Source organism: Pelodiscus sinensis, unplaced genomic scaffold (assembly GCF_049634645.1).
Source record: "Pelodiscus sinensis isolate JC-2024 unplaced genomic scaffold, ASM4963464v1 ctg88, whole genome shotgun sequence".
Classification (NCBI taxonomy): domain Eukaryota; kingdom Metazoa; phylum Chordata; order Testudines; family Trionychidae; genus Pelodiscus; species Pelodiscus sinensis.
In genome coordinates, this window is record NW_027465944.1 from 150,294 (window position 1) to 172,124 (window position 21,831).

Here is a 21,831-nt window from a genome sequence, read left to right on the forward strand (position 1 = left end):
TTGAAGAAGCCTTATTGAGGGCACAGGAGCAAACCATCCTGATACTCAGTAAGAAAAGCAAATATGACAAGCGAGCAGCTTGGCTTAACAGAGAAATCTTCAGTGAGCTTAAACACAAAAAGAAAGCTTATAAGAAGTGGAAACTTGGACACATGATAGGGAGGAGTATAAAAATATTGCTCGAGTGTGCAAGGGTGTAATCAGGAAGGCCCAAGCACAATTGGAGATGCAGCTAGCAAAGGATGTGAAGGATAACAAGAAGGGCAACTAAAATGATTAGGGGTTTGGAACGGGTCCCATATGAAGAGAGGCTAAAGCGACTGGGACTTTTCAGTTTAGAAAAGAGGAGACTGAGGGGGGATATGATAGAGGTCTATAAAATCATGAGTGGTGTGGAGAGGATGAATAAAGAAAAGTTATTTATTAGTTCCCATAATAGAAGAACTAGAGGACACCAAATGAAATTAATGGGTAGCAAGTTTTAAACTAATACAAGTTCTTCTTCACACAGCGCATAGTCAACCTGTGGAACTCCTTGCCAGAGGAGGCTGTGAAGGCTAGGACGATAACAGAGTTTAAAGAGAAGGTAGATAATTTCATGGAGGTTAGGTTCATAAAAGGCTATTAGCCAGGGGATAGAAATGGTGTCCCTGGCCTCTGTTTGTCAGAGGCTGGAGAGGGATGGCACGAGACAAATCGCTTCATCATTGTCTTCGGTCCACCCCCTCCGGGGCACTTGGTGCTGGCCACTGTTGGCAGACAGGCTACTGGGCTAGATGGACCTTTGGTCTGACCCAGTACGGACATTCTTATGATCTTATAAGGGTTTCTACAGGTATGTTAGCAACAAAAAAGTGAGCAGGGAAACGTGTGGGACCTTTACTGAACAGGGGAAGCAACCTAATGACAGATAATGTGGGAAAAAACTAAAGTGCTTTTTTTTGCCTCAGTCTTCACAGACAAGGTCAGCTCCCAGACAGCAGATGGGGAGGAGATGAGCAGCCCTCAATGGTGAATGAAAAGATTAAGGACTATTTAGAAAAGCTGGACATACACATGTCCATGGGGTGGATGCAATGCATCCAAGGGTGCTGTGGGAGTTGGCTGTGTGGCACAGCCATTGGCCATTGTCTTTGAAAATTTGTAGTAATCAGAGGAAGTCTTAGATGATTTGAAAAAGGTAAATGTAGTGCCCACCATTATGAAAGGGCAGGAGGAGAATCTGGGGAACTACAAACTAGTCAGCCTCACCTCAGTCTCCTGAAAAATCATGAAGGGGATTCCTCATCCATTTTGAAGCAATTGGAGAAGGTGGTCAGGAACATTCAATATGGATTCACCAAGGGCAAGTCATGCCTTTTTGCTTATTTTACTTTTAAATAGAATTTGATTGTATCGTTCCAAGCTTCACCTTGTGGTCCTCTACTAAACACATTTTCTATAGCCAACCTAGAGGCTCAAACCTGAAAACTAAGTTTGGTTTTATTGCATTCTTATTTTTAACAACCTGATATTAATTGGGAACATTTCAACATAAAGGTTAAAAAATGTTGCATGCCCTTAAACCAAAGTCTGTGTCTCGGGGGAGCCATCATGTAACCTGCCACTGAGGTGACGGGTCAGGCCCACCATGGACAAAGTTTGCTTCAGCTGGCCAGCCAGGGCAGTCCCTGCCTACGGTAGGCCCCCAGGGAGCAGAGGGGGCGGGGAACTGCTCCAGCCCCTACTGGTTAACCAGAACCGGTAAGTATTACCAGTTTGGGGTGATCCTTACTGGTTAGCCGGTTAACCTTTCACATGATTAGTCTCCATATGTGGTTTGCATCAATTTAACTAACCCGTTTTAAAATAAAAACTTTAGCTCAACTGGTGCAACTTTCTCATGTAGTTAAGTTGTCCTCTGAGGGGAAAAGAGGCATAGAATTACATGTGTTTGTTTTTTTCAGGTCCCAAAGAATGAGGCATCTTTTCCCCTCACCTTTCCAACTCTGCCTCAGATGGTGTCTCTCTTCTGGCATTTCAGGCATCTGCTGTCCATTTGCATCAATACTAGAGGAGGATGGTATGGAGGAAGCCAAAGAGACACCATGAGTAACGCAGGCAATATGGAGCGATAGATCTGAGAGATGGATTCCATCTGGCTCTTGTAGTGAAGTGGCAAACAAGGGAAGAGTATTGAGGTGAATTCTCCCAGCATCATTAACTTGCCTATCATTCTACAGGACCCTTTTACCTTTCTATTCCAGACAGATACCTGCCTTGGCTGCCACTGGATGTTCCACAGGTCATGGAGGGGTCAGACTTAGAAGCTGATGGCAGATGACTCAGTCTTTGTGCAATTATGTCATTCATTTGAAAGGAGTGAGAAAGAATGTCAACAAAATAGTCCTTGCCTGAACACTCTGATCAAACACTCTGGCCATCCGTGAAAACTCACACAGCAATCCAATAGCTCTTATAATCTACATGTTCCCATCACTGAGTATGAGGGGACATTATGTAACAAGGTTATTAATTCACCAGCTCATGTTAAGTGGGTGAGTTTTTAAGAAAGGATTGTTTTTTCCTCATAGAGAAGCACCAATCTCAAGTCTTCCTGCCTTTATTTTCTTTGAAAAATGTTTTATGTGTTATATATACATATTGTTTTATTTGCCTGATATTTTTGAAAGTTATTTTATTTGCCAGCTTTTTGTTTGTCATTCTATTGACAATTTTATGTTGCTTCATTAGTAAAAACATTGCATTATATAATTCAGGGTTGTTGGTTTTTTAAATAATGGTGCACTATATTAGAGAGATAATGAAGTATTGAAATGGGTGAAGACTCATCTCAATTATAACAAATGTGTTCAACTAGTATTGGGTTTATTTTATAGTACAGAATGAAGAGAAATATATATCACCATTCAGGTTTGTCATCCCTCTTATAGATTTAAAACAGCTGGCAAACAGTTTTACTTTTAATTTGAAGGGCCAAAGTTATGCATAATTTATACCAGAAAAATACAGCATAAATCCAGGCTGTTGTAGAGTCATAGGACTAAAAAATAGCACCTCAATTCTTGTTTCCCCTGAAAACAAGAAGAAAGCCTGCTCTGCAAGGACTCCATAGTGGAACTGTGGAGGCTTTGCCTAGATAAGGATGAAAGGTATTTTGAAAAGTCTGGCACCTTAAACATATGCTACATTGATTGAGGTGAAGTCTCAGTAGAGATACTAGGGTTTCCGTTGCATAGTTTAGCATGTACATGCTGCCTGGTCTCCACTAGACTTTTCAAACATGGCAGTTAGAATGGCTTACTGTTTCACCTTTCAATTCTAATCTGGACAAGGCCAGAAAGGAAAGACCAAGAGTTCACAACCAGAATTTAAGCACACAACAACTGTTTTTTGAGGTCTGCATATGTGCCTTATGGGGAGGCAGATGAGTGTATATTATTCCTTGACTGCAATCAGCAAGTAATAAGCTAGAATTTGGTTCAAGACACTGAGCCTTATGCTCATTTATGGTACAGCCTCGTTGCTCCAGTCTCACAGTGAAAAGGAGCCTTAACATGGCTACAGTGATATAAAGGGGCCTTAGTGTAAATGAGAACAAGTTCTAAAATACCAAATGTAAGAGATTAAAAGCAAAACCAGAACAGAACAAAGCCTTTGGCCATTGAAACCATTAAATCTAGCAATGCTATTATTTGGCTCTGATTTGATGCACAATCCTAGACCTCCTTCCATTTTTTTACTGTGTACACAGTATTTGTTGCTCCCTTCAGGGCATGAGCAAAAAACTTTCCCGACTGTCTGCTTTTTCTGTACTTCAGCCTCTTAAAAGACTCCAGATCCCTGTGGGTGTTCATTATCAGTCGACTAGAAAGAATGAAAACAAGATGTGTTTCACATTAGCAGCAAACTCTCTACACAGCTGCAGAAATGAGATTCTAAATATCTTTAAAAAAAACCTCACTCTTATAAAGATTACTAATTTGTACTTCACTAATCTGAAAGTTCTATAATTCACACACAATATTTTTCCCTTTCAGAACACCTTTAACTGAAAAAACATATTTGTTGTGTCTTTCACAAAGAGATATTGTCTCCAAAATGCTAAATTGGTACAAATAAGCAGAAAATTTTAACAATGCATTAGGCCTCATTCACAATAGCACTTAAGAATGTACTTACCTTTAATCACAGTGAATAAGGAAGAGCTTGCTCATGTGATTAAACATAAATAAGGGCCTAAAACTCTTCAATCTTTATGGTTTGTTTATTTGCATTTATTTAATTCAAATTCCTGAATAGGGAGCTTCTTAAATAAATGAAAATCCCTTCCCCGTCAGGCCTTGTCTTCACTGTGATAAAAGGAGTGGGTATTTTTAAATCAGGAAGACAGGAAAAGTATTTAACATGTTATCTGCTAGTGTCTTACTGTAGAGTAATTCTACACAAAACCACTAACTAGTAGAGATTAGGATTTACTTTGATCAACTAACCCATATTAAAAAGAAAGAGATCTTGGAGTTATGGGGATGTGCAGGGGCCGTCAAAAAAGCTAACAATGTTGGGAATAATTAGGAAAGGAACAGATAATAAAACAGAAAATATCATATTGCCTTTATATAAATCCATGGTATCCCATATCTTGAATAGTGAATGAAGATCTGGTCTCCTCATCTCAATCAATCAATCAATCAATCAATCAATATATATATATATATATATATATATATATATATATATATATATATATTGGAATGGGGAAAGGCACAGAAAAGGGCAACAAAAATTATTAGGGGTATGGAGCAGCTTCCATCTGAGGAGAGATTAATAAAAGTAGGACTTTTGAGCTTGAAGCCAAGAGGACTAAGGACAGATATGATTAAGGTCAACAAAATCATGACTGGTGTACAGAAAGTTATTTACTCCTTATAATACAAGAACTATTGGTCACCAAATGAAATTAATAGGTAGCAGGGATGTTAAAATGCATATAATTGATTAACCGTGTTACTGCTGAAAATTTCAATGGTTACAGGGTTACACGTGGGGCAGTAGCAGGGTCCCCAGGAGTCCGTATGTACCAGCTCCGCGCTGCCCTCCTGCTCCTGGGGAACCGCTGTTGCCCTGCACTGCTGCCTCGGATACAAAGCTGGACTGAGAACCAAGTGTAGCTTGCACAACCGATCATCTCATGCTAATCAGTTACCCATTTACGCAATTACACTCTTACATCCCTAACAGGTAGCAGATTTAAAATAAAAGTATTTCTTCACACAACACACAGTCAACCTGGGGAACTCTTTGCCAGAGGATGCTGTGAAGGCCAAGACTATAACAGGTTCAAAAAAGAGCTAGATAAGATCATGGAGCTATCAGCCAGGATGGGTAAGGATGCAAAAACATGCTCTGAAGAGTCCCTAGGCTCTGGAGCTGGGAATGGGTGACAGGGGATGAATCACTTGATGATTATATGTTCTGTTCATTCCCTCTAAACTAACTGGTATTGGCCGCTATCTGAAGACAGGATACTGGGTTCGATGGACCTTTGACCTGATCTGGTTGCCCACAATTATGTTCTTATGTAATTACAATTTGCCATGTGTACACTAGGATTTTTTTTAAATATATCTTTTCCTAGCAAAAACAATGCCATAAACTTTGACCCTGCAAATCCTTAACGTGGTTTGCTTCAGTGTGTGTAATAAGACTGTTAAACTCCAGTACATGTATGAATGGAGACTTGTGGCATAAGTAAAAGTAAGCAGTGGTTTCAAATTGCTGGTACATAGGAGTGATATGGTAGCCCCATAGTTGTTCTGTCATTAGTGCAGGAATCCCTTTCCTGTATTTCTTGATAACATTTTAAGCTTATACTTATGCCCACATAACTGTGCACATGCCTTGTTCAGGTTTAACCTCTTACAACGCACACAAAGACCTGGACATTTGACACTAAAACTAACCAAATCTCTGAAGTGGTCTATATTATAAAACCCAGTAAAACAATCCTCCTGTTCACCAGTCAATAATTAAGAGACTCACATGCTGTGAAGAATTCTACATGTACCATCCCTGATACAGATGTATGTTCTTACTTGAGATTAGAGAGCTCAATAATCAGACCACAAACAACATCTGTTGCATCTTGTTCTTTGGTGGAATCACAACTCTCCTCCATCATCTCAACCCTGATGAAAAAAGGAAGGAGAGAGGAACTAAAACAATCCTGACCACCAAAACATCAGCACCCATACAGCTAAAATATTAGCCATATATAGGAGGCTTATACTAAAGCCCATATATATAGCTAAATGCACTTTACTCCCACTTTAAGACTTCTTTACACTGCCAAAGTGGTGTAAAAGGGCCTTAGCTATAAGCAAAAATCAGGCTCATTGTATGTTGAGACTATCTCTACACAAACTGCTGCAGCTGTGCTGTTGTACCACTTCAGTGTAGACACTCACTACAGTGATGTGAGGAGGGTCTCCTGTTGCTGTGGTAAATCCTTAAGAGACAGCAGTTAGATCAATGGAAGTCTTCTATTGACCTAGCACTGGGGGTTAGGTTGGCTTAACTATATCGCAATATATGTGGATTTTCACACCCTTGTGCAATGTAGCTGGGTTGACCTAACTTTTTAGTATTGCCCTGGCCCCAATATATTTTCTACAATCTGTATCTAGTTTCCATTTTTTCAAGTTCTTCAGATAAGTAAAAAAATATGTTCTTGTCTTGAGAAAAATCTGAATGAGGGTCTAGAAAGCATTACCTATACAATCAGAAGTTCCCTATATTTGGTATTTGACCAGAAACTAGTATCCCACATTGCTACAACATGCTCATCTGAAAGGATTCCATCTTGCCTTGCAAACTATAGTCATGATTTTTGTCTTCACACTCCAGTAGAGTATGGAACAAAATAGTCAAAAGCCCTCAGCAACATTACACAATAGTTTAGGTCCGGAAGTAAAGAATATGAGATTAATATAAAACTGCAAGGGAAGTTTTAGGTAGGCATAATGTAATTGCCCAATTCCAGATTGTCCCAAACTCTAAACCATGTGTAGAGCACATAGCTGCATGTGAATCCACTATGCCACTTCACACCTCTGCCTGCCTGTATGGTAAGATCACACCCACATATTTATGTACAGATATTTGGCACAGAAAGAGGCGAGGTAGAGCCCTAAAACCATTACTACAGCCAGCTCGCATATTCTATTCTTTCCATGACAGCTTGAAATACAACTGAATGTTGTTGTTCCTTCTTGCCAGAAATGTTTCTAATGCCAAACAAGTCCACTGAAATACCAATTATTCTATTTCTAGTGGTCAGGATTAATATGTACAGTCCTGGAGTGTTGAAACACAACATTGCTTACTCCAGAGCATGAAACTACGAATTCACGGAACACACTGAAAATAAGTTTTCACGTTGCTCAGTGAGAAGTCTCCCTACCTGGTTTGCAGCTTGTTGGGGTACGATATATTAATGACTGGGACTGGCATCTGTGGATCACGATGCTCTCTTTCAGGGATGGAAGGACTGCAATTACTACCCACAGAAAATGGCTGAAAGACAGGAAGTTAATACAAAAATAGATAAATGCTCTGTATAAAGATTGTATTTGACACACCAAAAGAAGTTGTTTAATGACTACTGGAAGGTGCTCAGATATTAGTGTTGAGTGAGCATAGTATGAACACCTATATATAATAGTACAGAATAGAATTCCAATGTGTACTCATTCCTTTCCCCTGTTCCATGCCAAATTAAAACCAGGATGGAGGAAATCTATTATTGTTTTGCACAATATTTAGGTATCTTAGTATAATAATTTATGATTAACCAAATCAGTGATGAGTACAGTCAGAACTCTGATGCAGATATGTCCTCTAATGAGTTGCCCAAAGTGCAGGCCCACTGACGGGGATGGGGAGGAGAAAGGGTACAGTTGCCCCGGGACCTGGCAATTCAAAGGGGCCAGTGGCTCCTGGCCACCGCCACTGCTACTACAGCAGCAGATGGTGCCTTGGGCCCTTTAAATTGCTGCTGGAGCCCTGCTTGCACATTTGTGCAGCTCTAAGGGCTGGTGGATCGGCATGGCATGCTTATGGCCATGTAGAGAACTGGCCTGCCCTTGGCCCTACCCGTTCTGGGAGCAAAGAGCTGGCCCCTTCCACTCCTTGCCGTGGGGTCTGCGGAGGCTGTTGGTGTCCCTGCCAAAGTGTGCAACACTAAAAACCTCATTGGCAACTTTTAGGAAACCCAAAAGCTATATTTAGACCCTGGTCCTTAAGCGCCTCAAGCTGTGCCCCCAGAAATGGAGGCACACAAAAGTAATGGCCACTTTTGAGGATTTTGCCTTTTAGTTAAACAGTTTTATTCTCACCCTGCAGCTTTTGGCATTTATAGGGAGTGGGGCCAAAAGCTACATTTTAAGGTTGTATGCTGCATTTGGCCAGGAGAATTGCATTTTTGGTAGCTCTGCCCTAAGGTAGCATGTTTTAAACAAATGTGATTAAGGCTAAATAAGTGGGAGAGGGGTTGATTCTTTTCTTAAAAGAAATGTTTTAAATAAATGTCCTTATCAGAAATGTCTTACCCAATGGATCTATGTTTAAGCCTCAATTCAGTTGAACACTTACACACATAAGTAGTTCCATTTAACTTTAGACATGTCATAGTTTTAGAAACTGAACCTGGGACCTCTGGAGCTTGGCACATGAGCCTCTACCTATCACAAGCTAACAGCCAGCTAAGGCTATGGTGCGGCTCACTGTTCTCTCTGTAAGTGGTCTCAGTCCCTCAGTCAAAAAGGACTGTTATGAAAGCATGATCCTTTGTTTTTCTTTCCTACCCAAGATTCCTTTCTGGCACTATCGGTTTTTTACCTCCTAGTATTACCAGGTTTCTTTGTTCCCTCATGCTAGTAAAACTCCACCATTTAAACCCCTTGTCCCCTCCCTGCAGACAAACTTGGTCAAACTGATTTCCCTGGGCAGCAAGGGGGATGGAGTGACTAGCTGACTAGTCCTTCACAACCCTAGGCCTGAGGATGGCCTAATACAATTTCCTAATGTATTAGGAACACTGTAAAGTGATCGTGAAAGGGAACAGAAATTCTGCATCTATGTAAAAAACTCCATGTTTGGCCAAGTGCATTTTGAATTTAGTTATCCTCTGTATGCTAGGTGTGCCCAATGCTGTCCAAAATGGGTATCTATGCTCAACACTTTTGTAACTTTACAATCAATTTACCTGTTGCTGTGAAAGTTCCACTCTGTTATCTTCAAGGACACTCTGAAACTGGCTGTCAGGCAACAATTCTAGATCCAGAGAAAGTGCATCTTCCCAAGATGAGCAGGTTTGGTCCACTGGGAGAGGATCGCTCAGTGCACCAGTAGGCAAACTGATATCTGCTGCAGAAAGAGATGGCCAGCCACCTGAATTAGCATCAGTTCCTCTTTTATGACTGATTACTTTTTCTCTTTTCAATTGCTCAAGAACATCAACACATCTACTTGTGCACATGTTCTGTTCTTCATCTGTAGTGATGTTTAAATCTAAAGGGGAAAGACAATTTTCCATGGGAACAGGATCCATTTTATGTTTCTCACAAATGACTGTTTCTTCATTGTTTTTTACATTCCACAAGAGGCCAAGTGAAAGGGGAGAACTCTTTATTCCTGTCTCTGGAATTTGAGTTGCTGCCTGTGGGACACTGTCTGTATTTGACTGTTTAACTTCTAATATATTAGGTCCTGAGTCACAGATACTAACTGGTGACTGTTTCCTATCAGGCCTCAACCCCTCACTTCCATTTGCTTTCCACCACTCCAAAGGGATGTGATCTTCTTGATTGTTCTCATGTATAAAGCAACTATCAATCAAGGAGTCCAAAGCAACTGGGCTAGATTCTGCTCTAGTGCCTACAGATCTCTCTCTCTCCTTTTCTGCCTCTTCTTTGCCTGCATCAGGCTCTCCAGTGTAAAAAGCAGGTTGCTGGGAGGCGCTGCTGCACTCCAAGGGACCACATCTTTCAGTTTGTAGGCAGAAAAGACTTATTGTTTCAGTAGTTTGTACACTTTTTGATTCAGTAACTTCTACATCCATCTTCAGATCAACAATAATGGATTGACTACTACTAGGAAAATCCTTCCCAGAAATCTCTCTGTCTCTGTCATTACCAGTTTTCTCTGAGACATTGCCACTGCTGTGCGGGCTCCTTTGCTTTACAACTTTTCCATCACCGTTTTCACTCTTTTGCTCCAAGAATGCGCCACTGCTGTTTGGGCTGCTTTGCTCTGTGACTTTGCAACTGCCTCCTTGCTCTACTACCACTTCATCACCTGTGCATGGGCTGCTTTGCAGTGTGGCTTTGCCACTGCTTTTTGAGTAGCTTTCACCCACAATTTTATCAACACTGCACAGGTCGCTGTGTTCTGCAATTTTGCCACTGCCATGAGGGCTGTTTTGTTCTGCAGCTTTGGCATCTTTAAATGGATTCCTCTGCTCTGCTCCTTTGTCACTGCTACTTTGCTCTTCTGCTCTGCCACTTGTGCATGTGTTGTTGTTCTGTTCTTCATCTGTAGTGATGTTTAAATTTACTAAAAATTGAGGTTTAATTATTCTGCTCTCCATTTTGCTTTTGATGCTTGTATCCACCAGAGCTACGCCTTCTCCATGCATACTTTTAGTCCCTTTTTCTTCTTTAACATTGCTTAATTTTATGGCAGTTTCATCCTCCTCTGTGAGTTTCTTTTGGTCCACATTCTGAAGGGAACTATTCACATCTTCATTTTGTCTATCTTTACCTCCCTCAAAAATTCTGTGTTCTGCTAATATACTATAGCTCTCATCCTTTTGAATGGGGCATTCAAGTGACCCGAGAGACAGGTTCCTGTTTTCATGACTGCCTGCATCCTTCTGACATAGTGTATCTGGAAATAAGGGAACAAGTTCCACATAGGTATTTTGGTCGCAGCTGTCTTCTTTTAAATTAGATGCTGTTCCTTGGTGAGAAACCCCTACCATAGCAGCCTCATTGCTTATGTTGTTAATCTTGTGCTGGTTTTGAGTTTTAACATCCAGCCCTTCGCTGGTACATTTCTGACAGTGAGGAATTACCGTATCTTCAGCTTCTTGCACTTTGGTCCCCATCAACTGAGATGACCCTGGTGGGGACTTTGCTTCTTGCATATCTACTTCTGAGGGCTCACATGCTAGACTGTTGTCTGTGCATCGGAGATTAGATTCTAATGTTTCTTGAAGTTTGTGCATCATTAGTGTCTTGAGGGGAAAACAGAGCAACTTCAGTATTTTCCAATCTACAGATCTCTACTCTAATGTATACAATTACCAGACAATTTAAAAGAGCTATGCACTGAATTCAGATATTAACAAAAAGTGAAATTTATTTGCAAGTATGTGATAAAGTTAATAATAACCAGTTGTTCCCAAAGGTGTAAGTTTGTTAGCCAGACAATGAAAGTAGAGAGGGCCAATCCTCAGTTGATGTACATTGGCATAATGCCATTGAGTTTAATCTACACTGGCCCAGGATCTGCCTGAGGCTTTATCCCCCCTCTCTCCTTCTCAGAAGTTTTCTGAGACCTCATGAAATTCCCAAGAACCTCTGCCAACAGAATCATCACTTCCAGAATTCAGAAAAATTTTAAATACGCTCACTGAACAGCTTTCCCTTTTTTAGTCCTCCTTGGATTTACTGCTTGGAAGCGCACGATTATCAGTGATGTAGAAAAATTTAATTTGAAATGGGAGGACTTAGGTCACAATGGCAGCTGATAAGCAAGCATGGAGAATGTGGGTAGCCCAATGTGCTTAAAAGTATGGAATGAACTAAGGTCTAAGGTAAGGATTTACTGCTACCAATTTGAATATATAATAGTTGGTCCATTCTGCTGAGACAACTTATACCATAGAATAATTTCTCAAGATATCTGGTGGAAACCCTGACGCTAAGTCATTTAAAACTGATCAAGACAAAGCATGAGAAAAGAGATAGCAGAGCAATCTTACAGGCCTACTAAAGAGGAAATAGACTACAGTAGATGGACATCATAGAGCTTTTTTATCCTTAATACTTACCGATCTACAACAAGTAGAGCCATGCTGATTAATTATTGTATATTACTGACATGAGAAAATTATATCATTAATTGCACATGCATTGGTGAGGCTAACATGTTAATTGATGATCCAGTGCTGTACCTGTTCTGTTTGAAACTCTGCTGCTTCTCCATTTTTTCTCTGAGGTGTTTCAGTCAAACCTTTCTTTGGTTTTGCAAAGACTGGCACAAACTTTCCTGATGAATTCTACAACCAAGTTCAATAATGATGAGTGTAAAGAGTGGTTATTACCAAATGTACTAAGTAATACAGCACTCTGAGCAACCCTGATCTGAGCTCTCTCATATCAGAAATTTTCAGGGCACCGGGGGAGGGAGGAGGGCACAGTGCATGGCCCAGCCCCAGAGCAGGGGGAATGTGGGCACTGGGGGCAGCAACATTCCGCTCCCAAAACACCTACAGCAGGCATTCTGAGGGCGGAGTGGGGCGGGGCCAACCCTGGCAATTTGGGAAGGCTACCAGATGCCCATGAGGTTAACTTTTTTCCGTGCATGTGGCTTTGATAAAGCTGCTGTCAACGAACTATAAGGCTACGTCTACATTGGCCCCTATTACGGAATAGGGATGCAAATGTAGAACTTTGGAAGAGGCAAATGTGCGGGGGATTTAAATATCCCCCATGGCATTTGCATTTTCATGGCCGCCGCTTTTTTCCGGCTTGGAGATAAGCCGGAGAAAAGCGTCCAGACTGGCGCGATCCTCCGGAATAAAGCCCTGTTCCGGAGGATCTCTTATTCCTACTTGCAAGAACCTTGTTTGCAAGTTTCCTGCCAAAGCTTCACTGTTTTCCTGTGTTTTCCTGCAAGTAGGAATAAGAGATCCTCCGGAATAGGGCTTTATTCCGGAGGATCGCGCCAGTCTGGACGCTTTTCTCCGGCTTATCTCCAAGCCGGAAAAAAGCGGCGGCCATGAAAATGCAAATGCCGCAGGGGATATTTAAATCCCCCGCGCATTTGCCTCTTCCAAAGTTCTACATTAGCATGCCTATTTCGTAATAGGCGGCCAGTGTGTAGACAGCCTTAAGTGTTCAAGTGTGAGGTCTAGGAGATTACAATATTCACACAGCAAATCTAACTACACAATGGAATTATGGAGGGAATTCACTAAGCCGAATGTCTGGACAGCACCTAGCTGACCACAGCATAATTTATTGCTACTATTAGTTTTGTATTGCATCATTGGAACAGACTTACCTGAGATAAAGGAAGAGAAAGCTGTTTCAGCTCAGGGGAATTCTTTATTCCTTCATCATTTGAGCTGGTTAAAAAAAAAGAACACAACAGTATGCACATTTAGGAACTGTAAATTAACAAATTAATAAATTCCCTAGGAAAAGGCTAAAGCACAGATTCTGGGCCCCTGCATTCTATTTTCAGCTGTACCAATGCCTTAAAGCAAGTCATAATCACTTCCTTCTGTAAAAAAAGAATAACAATATTGATCCATTTCACAGTAATTCTGTTTTATTGAGACCTTCAACTGACACTACTGAAGCACAAAGTAGTAGTATTAATGTACACCAATAAAACTGAAGCAAACATATACAGTATAAATATAGGGGCTGATTTTCAGAGATGCTCAGCCAGCACAACTCTATAACTTCATTTGGAGTTGTAGATGCTTAATAACTCTGAAAATTAGGTCCACAGGGACAAATCTTGCAGTTCTTGACTTATTAGGTTTGCCTAAATAAAGAACTGCAGAATTTAGCCTTCAGGCTTCAAGTGAACATTCTCCTAAAAAGAAAACTTACGTGAAAGAAATTCTGTGCAAGTGATCAAAGGCAGTGAGAATTAAATATGCAGGGAATCAGAAAGAGGAATTATTTTTCCATATTCATCTCACACAACCTGCTCTATAGGGAGAACTCTCCTCCCAACACCTTTGTTATTCCAAATCTTAGCTTCCTATCATCCAACAAACTCAGGTTGGCTGATTCCAGTGCTTCATGGGGAACAAATTCGATTACCTTGTTTGCAAGTTTCCTGCCAAAGCTTCACTGTTTTCCTGACTTTTCTCTTCCCATTCCTGCTTTGTTACTGCTGTGGTTGGTTTTGATTTTTGTTCAGAATCATGGGATTGAGGTACTGGTATTTCAAAATTAGTCTCTGCTGTCAACTGGGAGTTCTCCCTAAGGCTTCTTTTTGCTTTGGAAATATTGAGTTCATTGTCTCCTTTTAAAGGAAAAAATAATTAAAAAGTCAAATTGATAATGTTCTATGCAACTGGGACAATTAACAGAAAAGAGTGCAGTTTTATACAGTTTCATGGTAGCTATGGCAATTATTCCATGGGCCCTATCAATGGAAAATTAATAAGTTCAAAGAATCATTATATCACTGGCCAACTGAATATGAGTGCGGGTTTTGCATTAATTTTTCTGGCTGCATAAAAATGTCAAACTAACACTAAATTTCTAATGCAACCTGTGACAACATAAATGCTACTGATAATTTTGGCTCTTACAGTCAGTTATGCTAAGGACACTTTGCATCCATCTTGCAGTGTAAATATTCCTTATATAGGGTGTAAAGCAGCATTTTACTCTGCCAGAGGGATGTCAACTGGCTTTATTGTAACGAAGAGTCAAGCCCTTTAACTGAATCCAGCTAGCCTCTTAATGATATGGCACAGGGATTTCCAGATTTAGGAACACTGCAGTAAGCTACAATAGATATTTGCCAGGTTGAGTTACCCAGCATTGCTCGAGTCTTTACATGCGTCATTTAAATCATTGCTCTGGGGTAAATGAAGGGTTCAGCATGTATGCTGTCCTGGGAAGAGAGGACTATCCCAGACTTTAAGGTGCTATGGGATTCCTTGTTGTTTTTGTCTATATACAGATTAATAGGGCTACCCCTCTGATAGCTGCGCTTTGGACACCCCTAGATTTGGCAGAAAGGAAAACAAATGCTAAGCTAGGAATCCTGAAATCCCCTCTGAATCTTAGAAGTGTCCTGTGCATGTTGCTTAGGTTAAAAATTAACTATGGAGTGGTCAAATTCCAGATCTCCTTTCTAGAGTAAACTGTAAGCACTACCAGCTGAGGGAGGCAGAACAGGGATTCTCTAGTAATCCTTCATTTACCAGAAAGCTGCATAACAGAAACTACATAATAATTACACCACAAGGTATAATTTGACAAATTCAGTCTCTGAGCAGATTAGACAGGTTCTACTCAGGCGAAGAACCTGAGACTCAGCTAGCTCTGTAGTTAGTACTAAAAATTATTACCCATATGGTTAAATATTGTTTGTGCCATTCCTTGGACCCAATTCTTCTTTTACACAATGATGTAAATCAGGAGCCATGTTATTGAAGTCAGTGCAGTTACAACAGTATAAATAGATTTGGTTTTTATTTTTCCATGTTTATTTTTAAGCATTTTTATTTTAATTAGTTAAATTTTCACAACTGTGCAAAGTTATAGGCTTTGCATTTTTTATTGATTTCAATGTTCACATATGAAGTGGTCAGACAATTATTTGATGACAGCAGGCACTGAGATTTAAAGTTAAAACTTTATAACTGTTAAAACACAAATTATCAATATCCCATATCAAAATATGCAAAAGTAAATATCCATGAATCAATTTCTAAGAAGTTATCAAGCAGCATTTTTCTTGTTTTGCCTTTCTGTAAATTTTGATTGTTGTTGATGGAAATACTATTGCATCGACTTGTAGTGCAAACTACAATGAAATAGACATTTATTGATAAAAATCTAATCCTCCCAAGCCTAAGAGTAAATAAGAGCAGAATCTGGCCCCTTTTTTTATTTCCTTACTGCAGTGCATTGACAGGAAGCTTGCTCTTGCTTGTAGGCTCTGCTGTCTGACTTCTGAATAGAAAGTTCAAGGGCTACTAGCCCTCTAGTACAATTTTCCGATATTCCCCAATAAAGTTAAAAAAGCCTAAACAGATCTGATTGACTCTAGAGTGTTTTTAAAATGGGCTGACGTGCTGTGCTGGATTGTTATAAGATGCAGCATTTATTGATTCTTCAAAGTGTGTTTCAGTTAGATGGAGAGGTGGTTAAAAAGATGAGGATTGTTTCCCCCCTTTGCCCCCCCCCCAAAATGCAGACCATGCTCCTCACTTGAAAATCTCATCAACTTTAGTTCTTTATTACTGTACTAACAAATACCAGGCCAGACTCCCTTCTGATATCCCACAGAGTAAGAACAAATGCAATCAAGAGAGACAGCAGGAGCACACAATGCAAATGGTGAATTCTTAAGTATGCAAACAAGAAGAAATGGGCTTGCTACATGACAAACAGCCAGGGTCTCTAAGTGCATACTACTGAGAAACTTCATGAAATATTTATTAAAACAAAACCACCTGAGAGCAGAGCGCTACCTCTTCTGTCAGTGACACTTCAAAAGGTGACCTCCTGTGTATAGAGCATGTGAGGTCACACTGTGCAGAAGATGCCATTGTTATTGTTTGAGCCCAGCACTTCTTTCTTTACAAATGAAGCACTGCCAGAAAGGAAGCTATAAAGGAAATGGAGGAGCGGAATGGGGGCTACTTCTGCTTTGTCAATGGCCCATTGTGTGGCTATGGGCCAATCACAGCACATCTCAGTGTTTCTATTTATCCATTGGCAAAATGGGCCTAATAATAGGTATCTACCACACAGAAGGGTTATAAATGTAATTCATATCTGTAAAATGCTTTGAGATCTTCACATGAAAGTTGCTATAGAAGGGTAAAGGATTGAACAGTAGGGTGAAAGGAGGGAAATGGTGATGGCATAGCTGCTGATCCTGTGGGCACTCCAGGGCTAGCACACCTAGGCTATGTCTATACTGGCAGCTTCTTGCACAAGAACAGCTGCTTACAAAAAAACTTGCCTGCTGTCTACACTGCATGAGCGTTCTTGCGCAAGTAAATGTACAGTATAGCATTGTAAAACAGGGCTTCTTCCGGAAGAGTTATTCCTCTCCCCACGAGAAATAAGCCCTCTTGCGCAAGAGCTCTTCCACAAGAGGGCAGTGTAGAAAGGCAACATGAATTTCTTGCACAAGAAGCCCCCATGGTTAAAATGGCCATCAGAGCTTTCTTGCGCAAGAGAGCGTCCACACCGCCATGGATGCTCTTGTGCAAAAGCAAGAGCAATGTGGAAACGCTCTTGTGGAAGATTTTTTACACAAGAACTCTTCCACAAAAGAGTTCTTGCGCAAGAAGTCGCCAGTGTAGACGTAGCCCTAGTGAAAATAATTAGAACAGATAGTCTAGTAGCACTTTAAAGACTAAGAAAACATGTAGATAGTATCATGAGCTTTTGTGGGCAAAAACCATTTCTTCAGATAATTATATTATTACTACCTGATAATTCTTTCTTCCTTTTATTCATCTTGACAGCTTGATAAATCTAGATGGGGGAAATACATGAGAATGCTCAACATATACAAGTCTCAGTGCATGTTATTTCATACAAGGCAAAACACATTGGCTGTGTCTACACTGGCATGAATTTCCGGAACTGCTTAAAACGGAATACTATTCCGTTTTTAGTTTTTCCGGAAAAGGAGCGTCTACACTGGCAGGCTGCTTTTCCGGAAAAGCCCTTTTTCCGGAAAAGCGTCTGTGGCCAATGTAGACATGCTTTTCCGGAAAAGAGCCCCGATCGCCATTTTCGCGATGAGGGCTTTTTTCCGGAAAAGACTACTGGGCTGTCTACACTGGCCCTTTTCCGGAACAGTGTTCCGGAATAAGGACTTATGCCCGAGCGGGAACAGAATAGTTTTTCCGGAATAGCGGCTGATTTTGTACAGTAGAGCATCGTTGCTTTTCCGGAAATTCAAGGGCCAGTGTAGACAGCTCGCAGCTTATTCCGGAAAAGCGGCTGATTTTCCGGAATAAGTGGCCCAGTGTAGACACAGCCATTAAGTGTAAATGTTGAAATTTTACTTTTTTTTTAATTATTAGTACATAATTCCGGAGATTTTCTTCCATCCATAGCATTTGAGCATATATGTAAGACAGGCATTTGCAGTGCTGCTGTAGCCATCCTGTAGAAGAGCTTTGTGAATTTGTCTCTTTCACCAACAGAAGTTGGTCCAATACTATTACTTCACTCATCTTGTGTCTCATGCAAATCAAAGTGAAGTTATGCAAATTATTCAACTACAAGGACATGGATTTTGCTCACTTTGTTATACCTAACATCAAAGTATGAAAAAAATGGGTAGTCCTGTAACACCTTTGTACAATATGATATTTCTCATGGGCAAATCCCACTTCCTCTGATACTAAATATTTTTTAGTCTCTAAGTTGCTACAGCACTACTAGTTTTTTTAAAGTTACAGACTAACACAGCTACCCCTCTGAGACAATCAAAGTATCTAGACCAGGGGTCTCAAACTCACAGCCTGGGAGTCTGCAAACAATCCTCTCCCCACCTTCGCACCCCTTCCGTCAAGCTTCCTCCCAAGGGAGTGGGGAGGCTTAGCATGGGGTGGCAGCAGGGATTGGGGGGGGGCCTACCCCCACCCGTACTCATTGCATTGGTGGGAGCTGCGGGGAAGCAAAGCAACACAGCAGTGTCTGCTCTGTTCCACCACCATCTTCCAGACAAGCCTGGTTGGTCTACTTCAGTGTGGCAGCAGGAAGTGGATCACTCCAGCCCCAGCGTGGGCTGACTTGAAAGATGGCAGTGAAGTGGCACAGGCTTGAGTCACTCCACTTCCTCGCAGCTCCCCACAGTTAGTGTGTGTGTGGGGGGGGGATAGACTCTCTCTGACATCCTCAGCTCACCCAAGGCCCCATGGGCTAATCAAAGTATGAGCAACCATCCCATTCATAGGACAGTTAGGGTGGCTGCCACAGCGCTCCCCAAAGCACAGGGCCAGGGCAGCCACTCCGAACCATCTGATGATAGGACAGCTCTGCATACACCTCCTCCGGGCCACCACAGAGACGTGTTGGCAGTGGCACAGTGCTAGCAGCCAAAAACCACCCTTGTCCCACTACACTACCAGTGGTGGCACCAGGGACCTCTGAGGGGTTTATATGGCCCAGGGGCAGCAGGTGGGGTTGGGGGAACCCATGGAGAACATTCCCTGCACTGGAGCCCTGCCAGAGGCGTGCCTGCTGGTCCAGTAGGATGAAAGGACTGGCCCTGGCCCTAAGGTACATTGAGTTTGAGATGTCTGACCTTGACACCTGTTTGACACTGAAATATTCAAGATCTGTTGGAGGCTAACCACCACACATCCCTACTGCCTGCAGTTTTACCAGTGAAATATGAAATTAGGATTTTAGCTCAGGAGGCTGCGGCAATGCGTTGCTGCTTTTTGCAGCTTTTTATTTTAAAAGTCTCAGAGTAGCCATGTTAGTATAACTTTGAAAACGAGTAGTCCCATGGCACCTTAAAAACTAACAAAAAAAATTATATAGTATCATGAGCTTTCGTGGACACAACCCACTACTTCAGACGAGTGGATCAAGAGGCTCCATCCAGTTCATATCGTTGTTCAGGCCAACGGTAACAGGGTCCAATTTGCATATGAAGGTCAATTCCACATGTTCTCGCTCTAATTGACTGGTGATATTCCTTTGTAGAAGAATGGCTACTTTTTAAGTCCATGACTTGAGTGCCCAGGCCAGTTGAGATGTCCTACTCCAGGTGTGTGTTTTACCATTCCTGATGTCTGTCCATTTATCCCAGGGGTGGGAAACCATTTTTAGATCAGGGGTGATTGACCTATAGAAAAATCAGTCAGGAGCCACATACAGGTGAGAAGCAAAGTGAAAAGCCCCTGACTGAGGAGGAGAAAGACGCTCCCCACGTTCCCCTGGCACACCAAAGCGTGGGGGGCCCAGGCTCGTACATTTTGTGCGCTCCAGCCCTACCCAACGATGAGCCTCAGGGGCCAGATCCAGGCAAGGCGGGGGCCACGTCCAAACCCCAGGCCTGCAGCTCCTCACCCGATTTATCTATCCTTCGACACAGAGACCATGGGCTGCCTGACAGACACGGCCCAAGGGCACTGCTGGCCCTGGGTGGATAGATCAAGTTAGTGGACATGCGGTAGTATGCACATCCCCCGATGGCGTAGCTCATAGGGGTGTGTGCTGTGGGCACCAGTTGGGGCAGCTGTGGCACAGGGGGGAGGGGGCTGAGGGCTGGCTGAGGGGGGCCGTTGGGGGGAGCCGTGGCGCGGGGGGGGGGGACTGAGGGCTGGCGGGGGGAGCCGTGGCGCGGGGGGGGGGACTGAGGGCTGGCGGGGGGAGCCGTGGCGCGGGGGGGGGACTGAGGGCTGGCGGGGGGAGCCGTGGCGCGGGGGGGACTGAGGGCTGGCGGGGGGAGCCGTGGCGCGGGGGGGGACTGAGGGCTGGCGGGGGGAGCCGTGGCGCGGGGGGGGACTGAGGGCTGGCGGGGGGAGCCGTGGCGCGGGGGGGGACTGAGGGCTGGCGGGGGGAGCCGTGGCGCGGGGGGGGACTGAGGGCTGGCGGGGGGGGAAGCCGTGGCGCGGGGGGGGGACTGAGGGCTGGCGGGGGGGGAAGCCGTGGCGCAGGGGGGGGACTGAGGGCTGGCGGGGGGGGAAGCCGTGGCGCGGGGGGGGGGACTGAGGGCTGGCGGGGGGGAAGCCGTGGCGCGGGGGGGGGACTGAGGGCTGGCGGGGGGGAAGCCGTGGCGCGGGGGGGGGGACTGAGGGCTGGCGGGGGGGGAAGCCGTGGCGCGGGGGGGGGACTGAGGGCTGGCGGGGGGGGGAAGCCGTGGCGCGGGGGGGGGACTGAGGGCTGGCGGGGGGAGCCGTGGCGCGGGGGGGGGCGCGCTGGGGGAGCCGTGGTGCGGGGGGGACTGAGGGCTGGCGGGGGGAGCCGTGGTGCGGGGGGGGACTGAGGGCTGGTGGGGGGAGCCATGGCGCGGGGGGGGGACTGAGGGCTGGTGGGGGGAGCCGTGGCGCGGGGGGGGGGACTGAGGGCTGGTGGGGGGAGCCGTGGCGCGGGGGGGGGGACTGAGGGCTGGCGGGGGGAGCCGTGGCGCGGGGGGGTGGACTGAGGGCTGGCGGGGGGAGCCGTGGCACGGGGGGGGGACTGAGGGCTGGCGGGGGGGGAAGCCGTGGCGCGGGGGGGGGACTGAGGGCTGGCGGGGGGGGAAGCCGTGGCGCGCGGGGGGGGGACTGAGGGCTGGCGGGGGGAGCCGTGGCGCGGGGGGGGACTGAGGGCTGGCGGGGGGGGAAGCCGTGGCGCGGGGGGGGGGACTGAGGGCTGGCGGGGGGAGCCGTGGCGCGGGGGGGGGGGGACTGAAGGCTGGCGGGGGGAGCCGTGGCGCGGGGGGGGGGACTGAGGGCTGGCGGGGGGGGAAGCCGTGGGAAGGTTCTGGGTTGAGGGCGGCACAGCCCGGCGGGCGGGGGCAGCTTGAGGCGCAGGCAGCGGGGCGCCCCCATTCACCAGGGGGGGGGTCGGGTATCGTCTCCCCTCCCCTCAGGCTTCCCGCCCTTCCGCTCTCACCCCCTGCCCCGCCCTTCGCCTCAGGGCTCGCGCCGCCATCGCCTCAGCCCGCGACGGGGGCTCGCGCTCGCCTCAGCAAACCCCGCGTTTCCCGCCCTGCCCGAGCTCGGCCCCGCCCCTCTCGCTTGGCCAATCAGTCAGCAGCCCCCCCGCTCCGCCCCCTTCGTCGGAGACACGCCCACTCGGACACCACCCTTCCCCGCGC

General features: G+C 44.4%; 1 protein-coding gene across 6 annotated transcripts; it reads right to left on the bottom strand.

Annotated features, from left to right (window-relative positions):
• Positions 1–2,847: 2,847 nt before the first annotated feature.
• On the bottom strand, positions 2,848–21,755 carry BRME1 (break repair meiotic recombinase recruitment factor 1). 6 transcript variants are annotated; one of them, XM_075917129.1, is made up of 10 exons: positions 21,627–21,752; positions 20,000–20,167; positions 17,492–17,537; positions 14,127–14,331; positions 13,351–13,414; positions 12,239–12,343; positions 9,266–11,296; positions 7,463–7,575; positions 6,096–6,188; positions 2,848–3,867 (listed from the first exon to the last, which is right to left on the bottom strand). In XM_075917129.1, the coding sequence occupies exons 3-10, from the start codon at positions 17,517–17,519 to the stop codon at positions 3,720–3,722; spliced, it is 2,787 nt and encodes a 928-aa protein (XP_075773244.1). In that variant the 5' UTR covers positions 17,520–17,537; positions 20,000–20,167; positions 21,627–21,752; the 3' UTR covers positions 2,848–3,719. The 6 variants fall into 6 exon arrangements, with proteins under 6 accessions (XP_075773244.1, XP_075773243.1, XP_075773242.1 ...); XM_075917128.1 differs by lacking the exon at positions 20,000–20,167 and having other exon boundaries at positions 17,492–19,872; positions 21,627–21,755; XM_075917127.1 differs by lacking the exon at positions 20,000–20,167 and having other exon boundaries at positions 21,627–21,740.
• Positions 21,756–21,831: the final 76 nt, after the last annotated feature.

Excerpts from the sequence above, each read along its gene's own strand:
- BRME1 (XM_075917127.1), bottom strand. The coding sequence starts at position 21,665 with ATGGCGGCGCGAGCCCTGAGGCGAAGGGCGGGGCAGGGG. Across the intron at positions 17,538-21,626 it reads GGCGAAGGGCGGGGCAGGGG|ATTTATCAAGCTGTCAAGAT; the intron begins GTGAGAGCGGAA and ends TCCCCCATCTAG. Across the intron at positions 12,344-13,350 it reads TTTCTCTTCCTTTATCTCAG|AATTCATCAGGAAAGTTTGT; the intron begins GTAAGTCTGTTC and ends ACTTGGTTGTAG.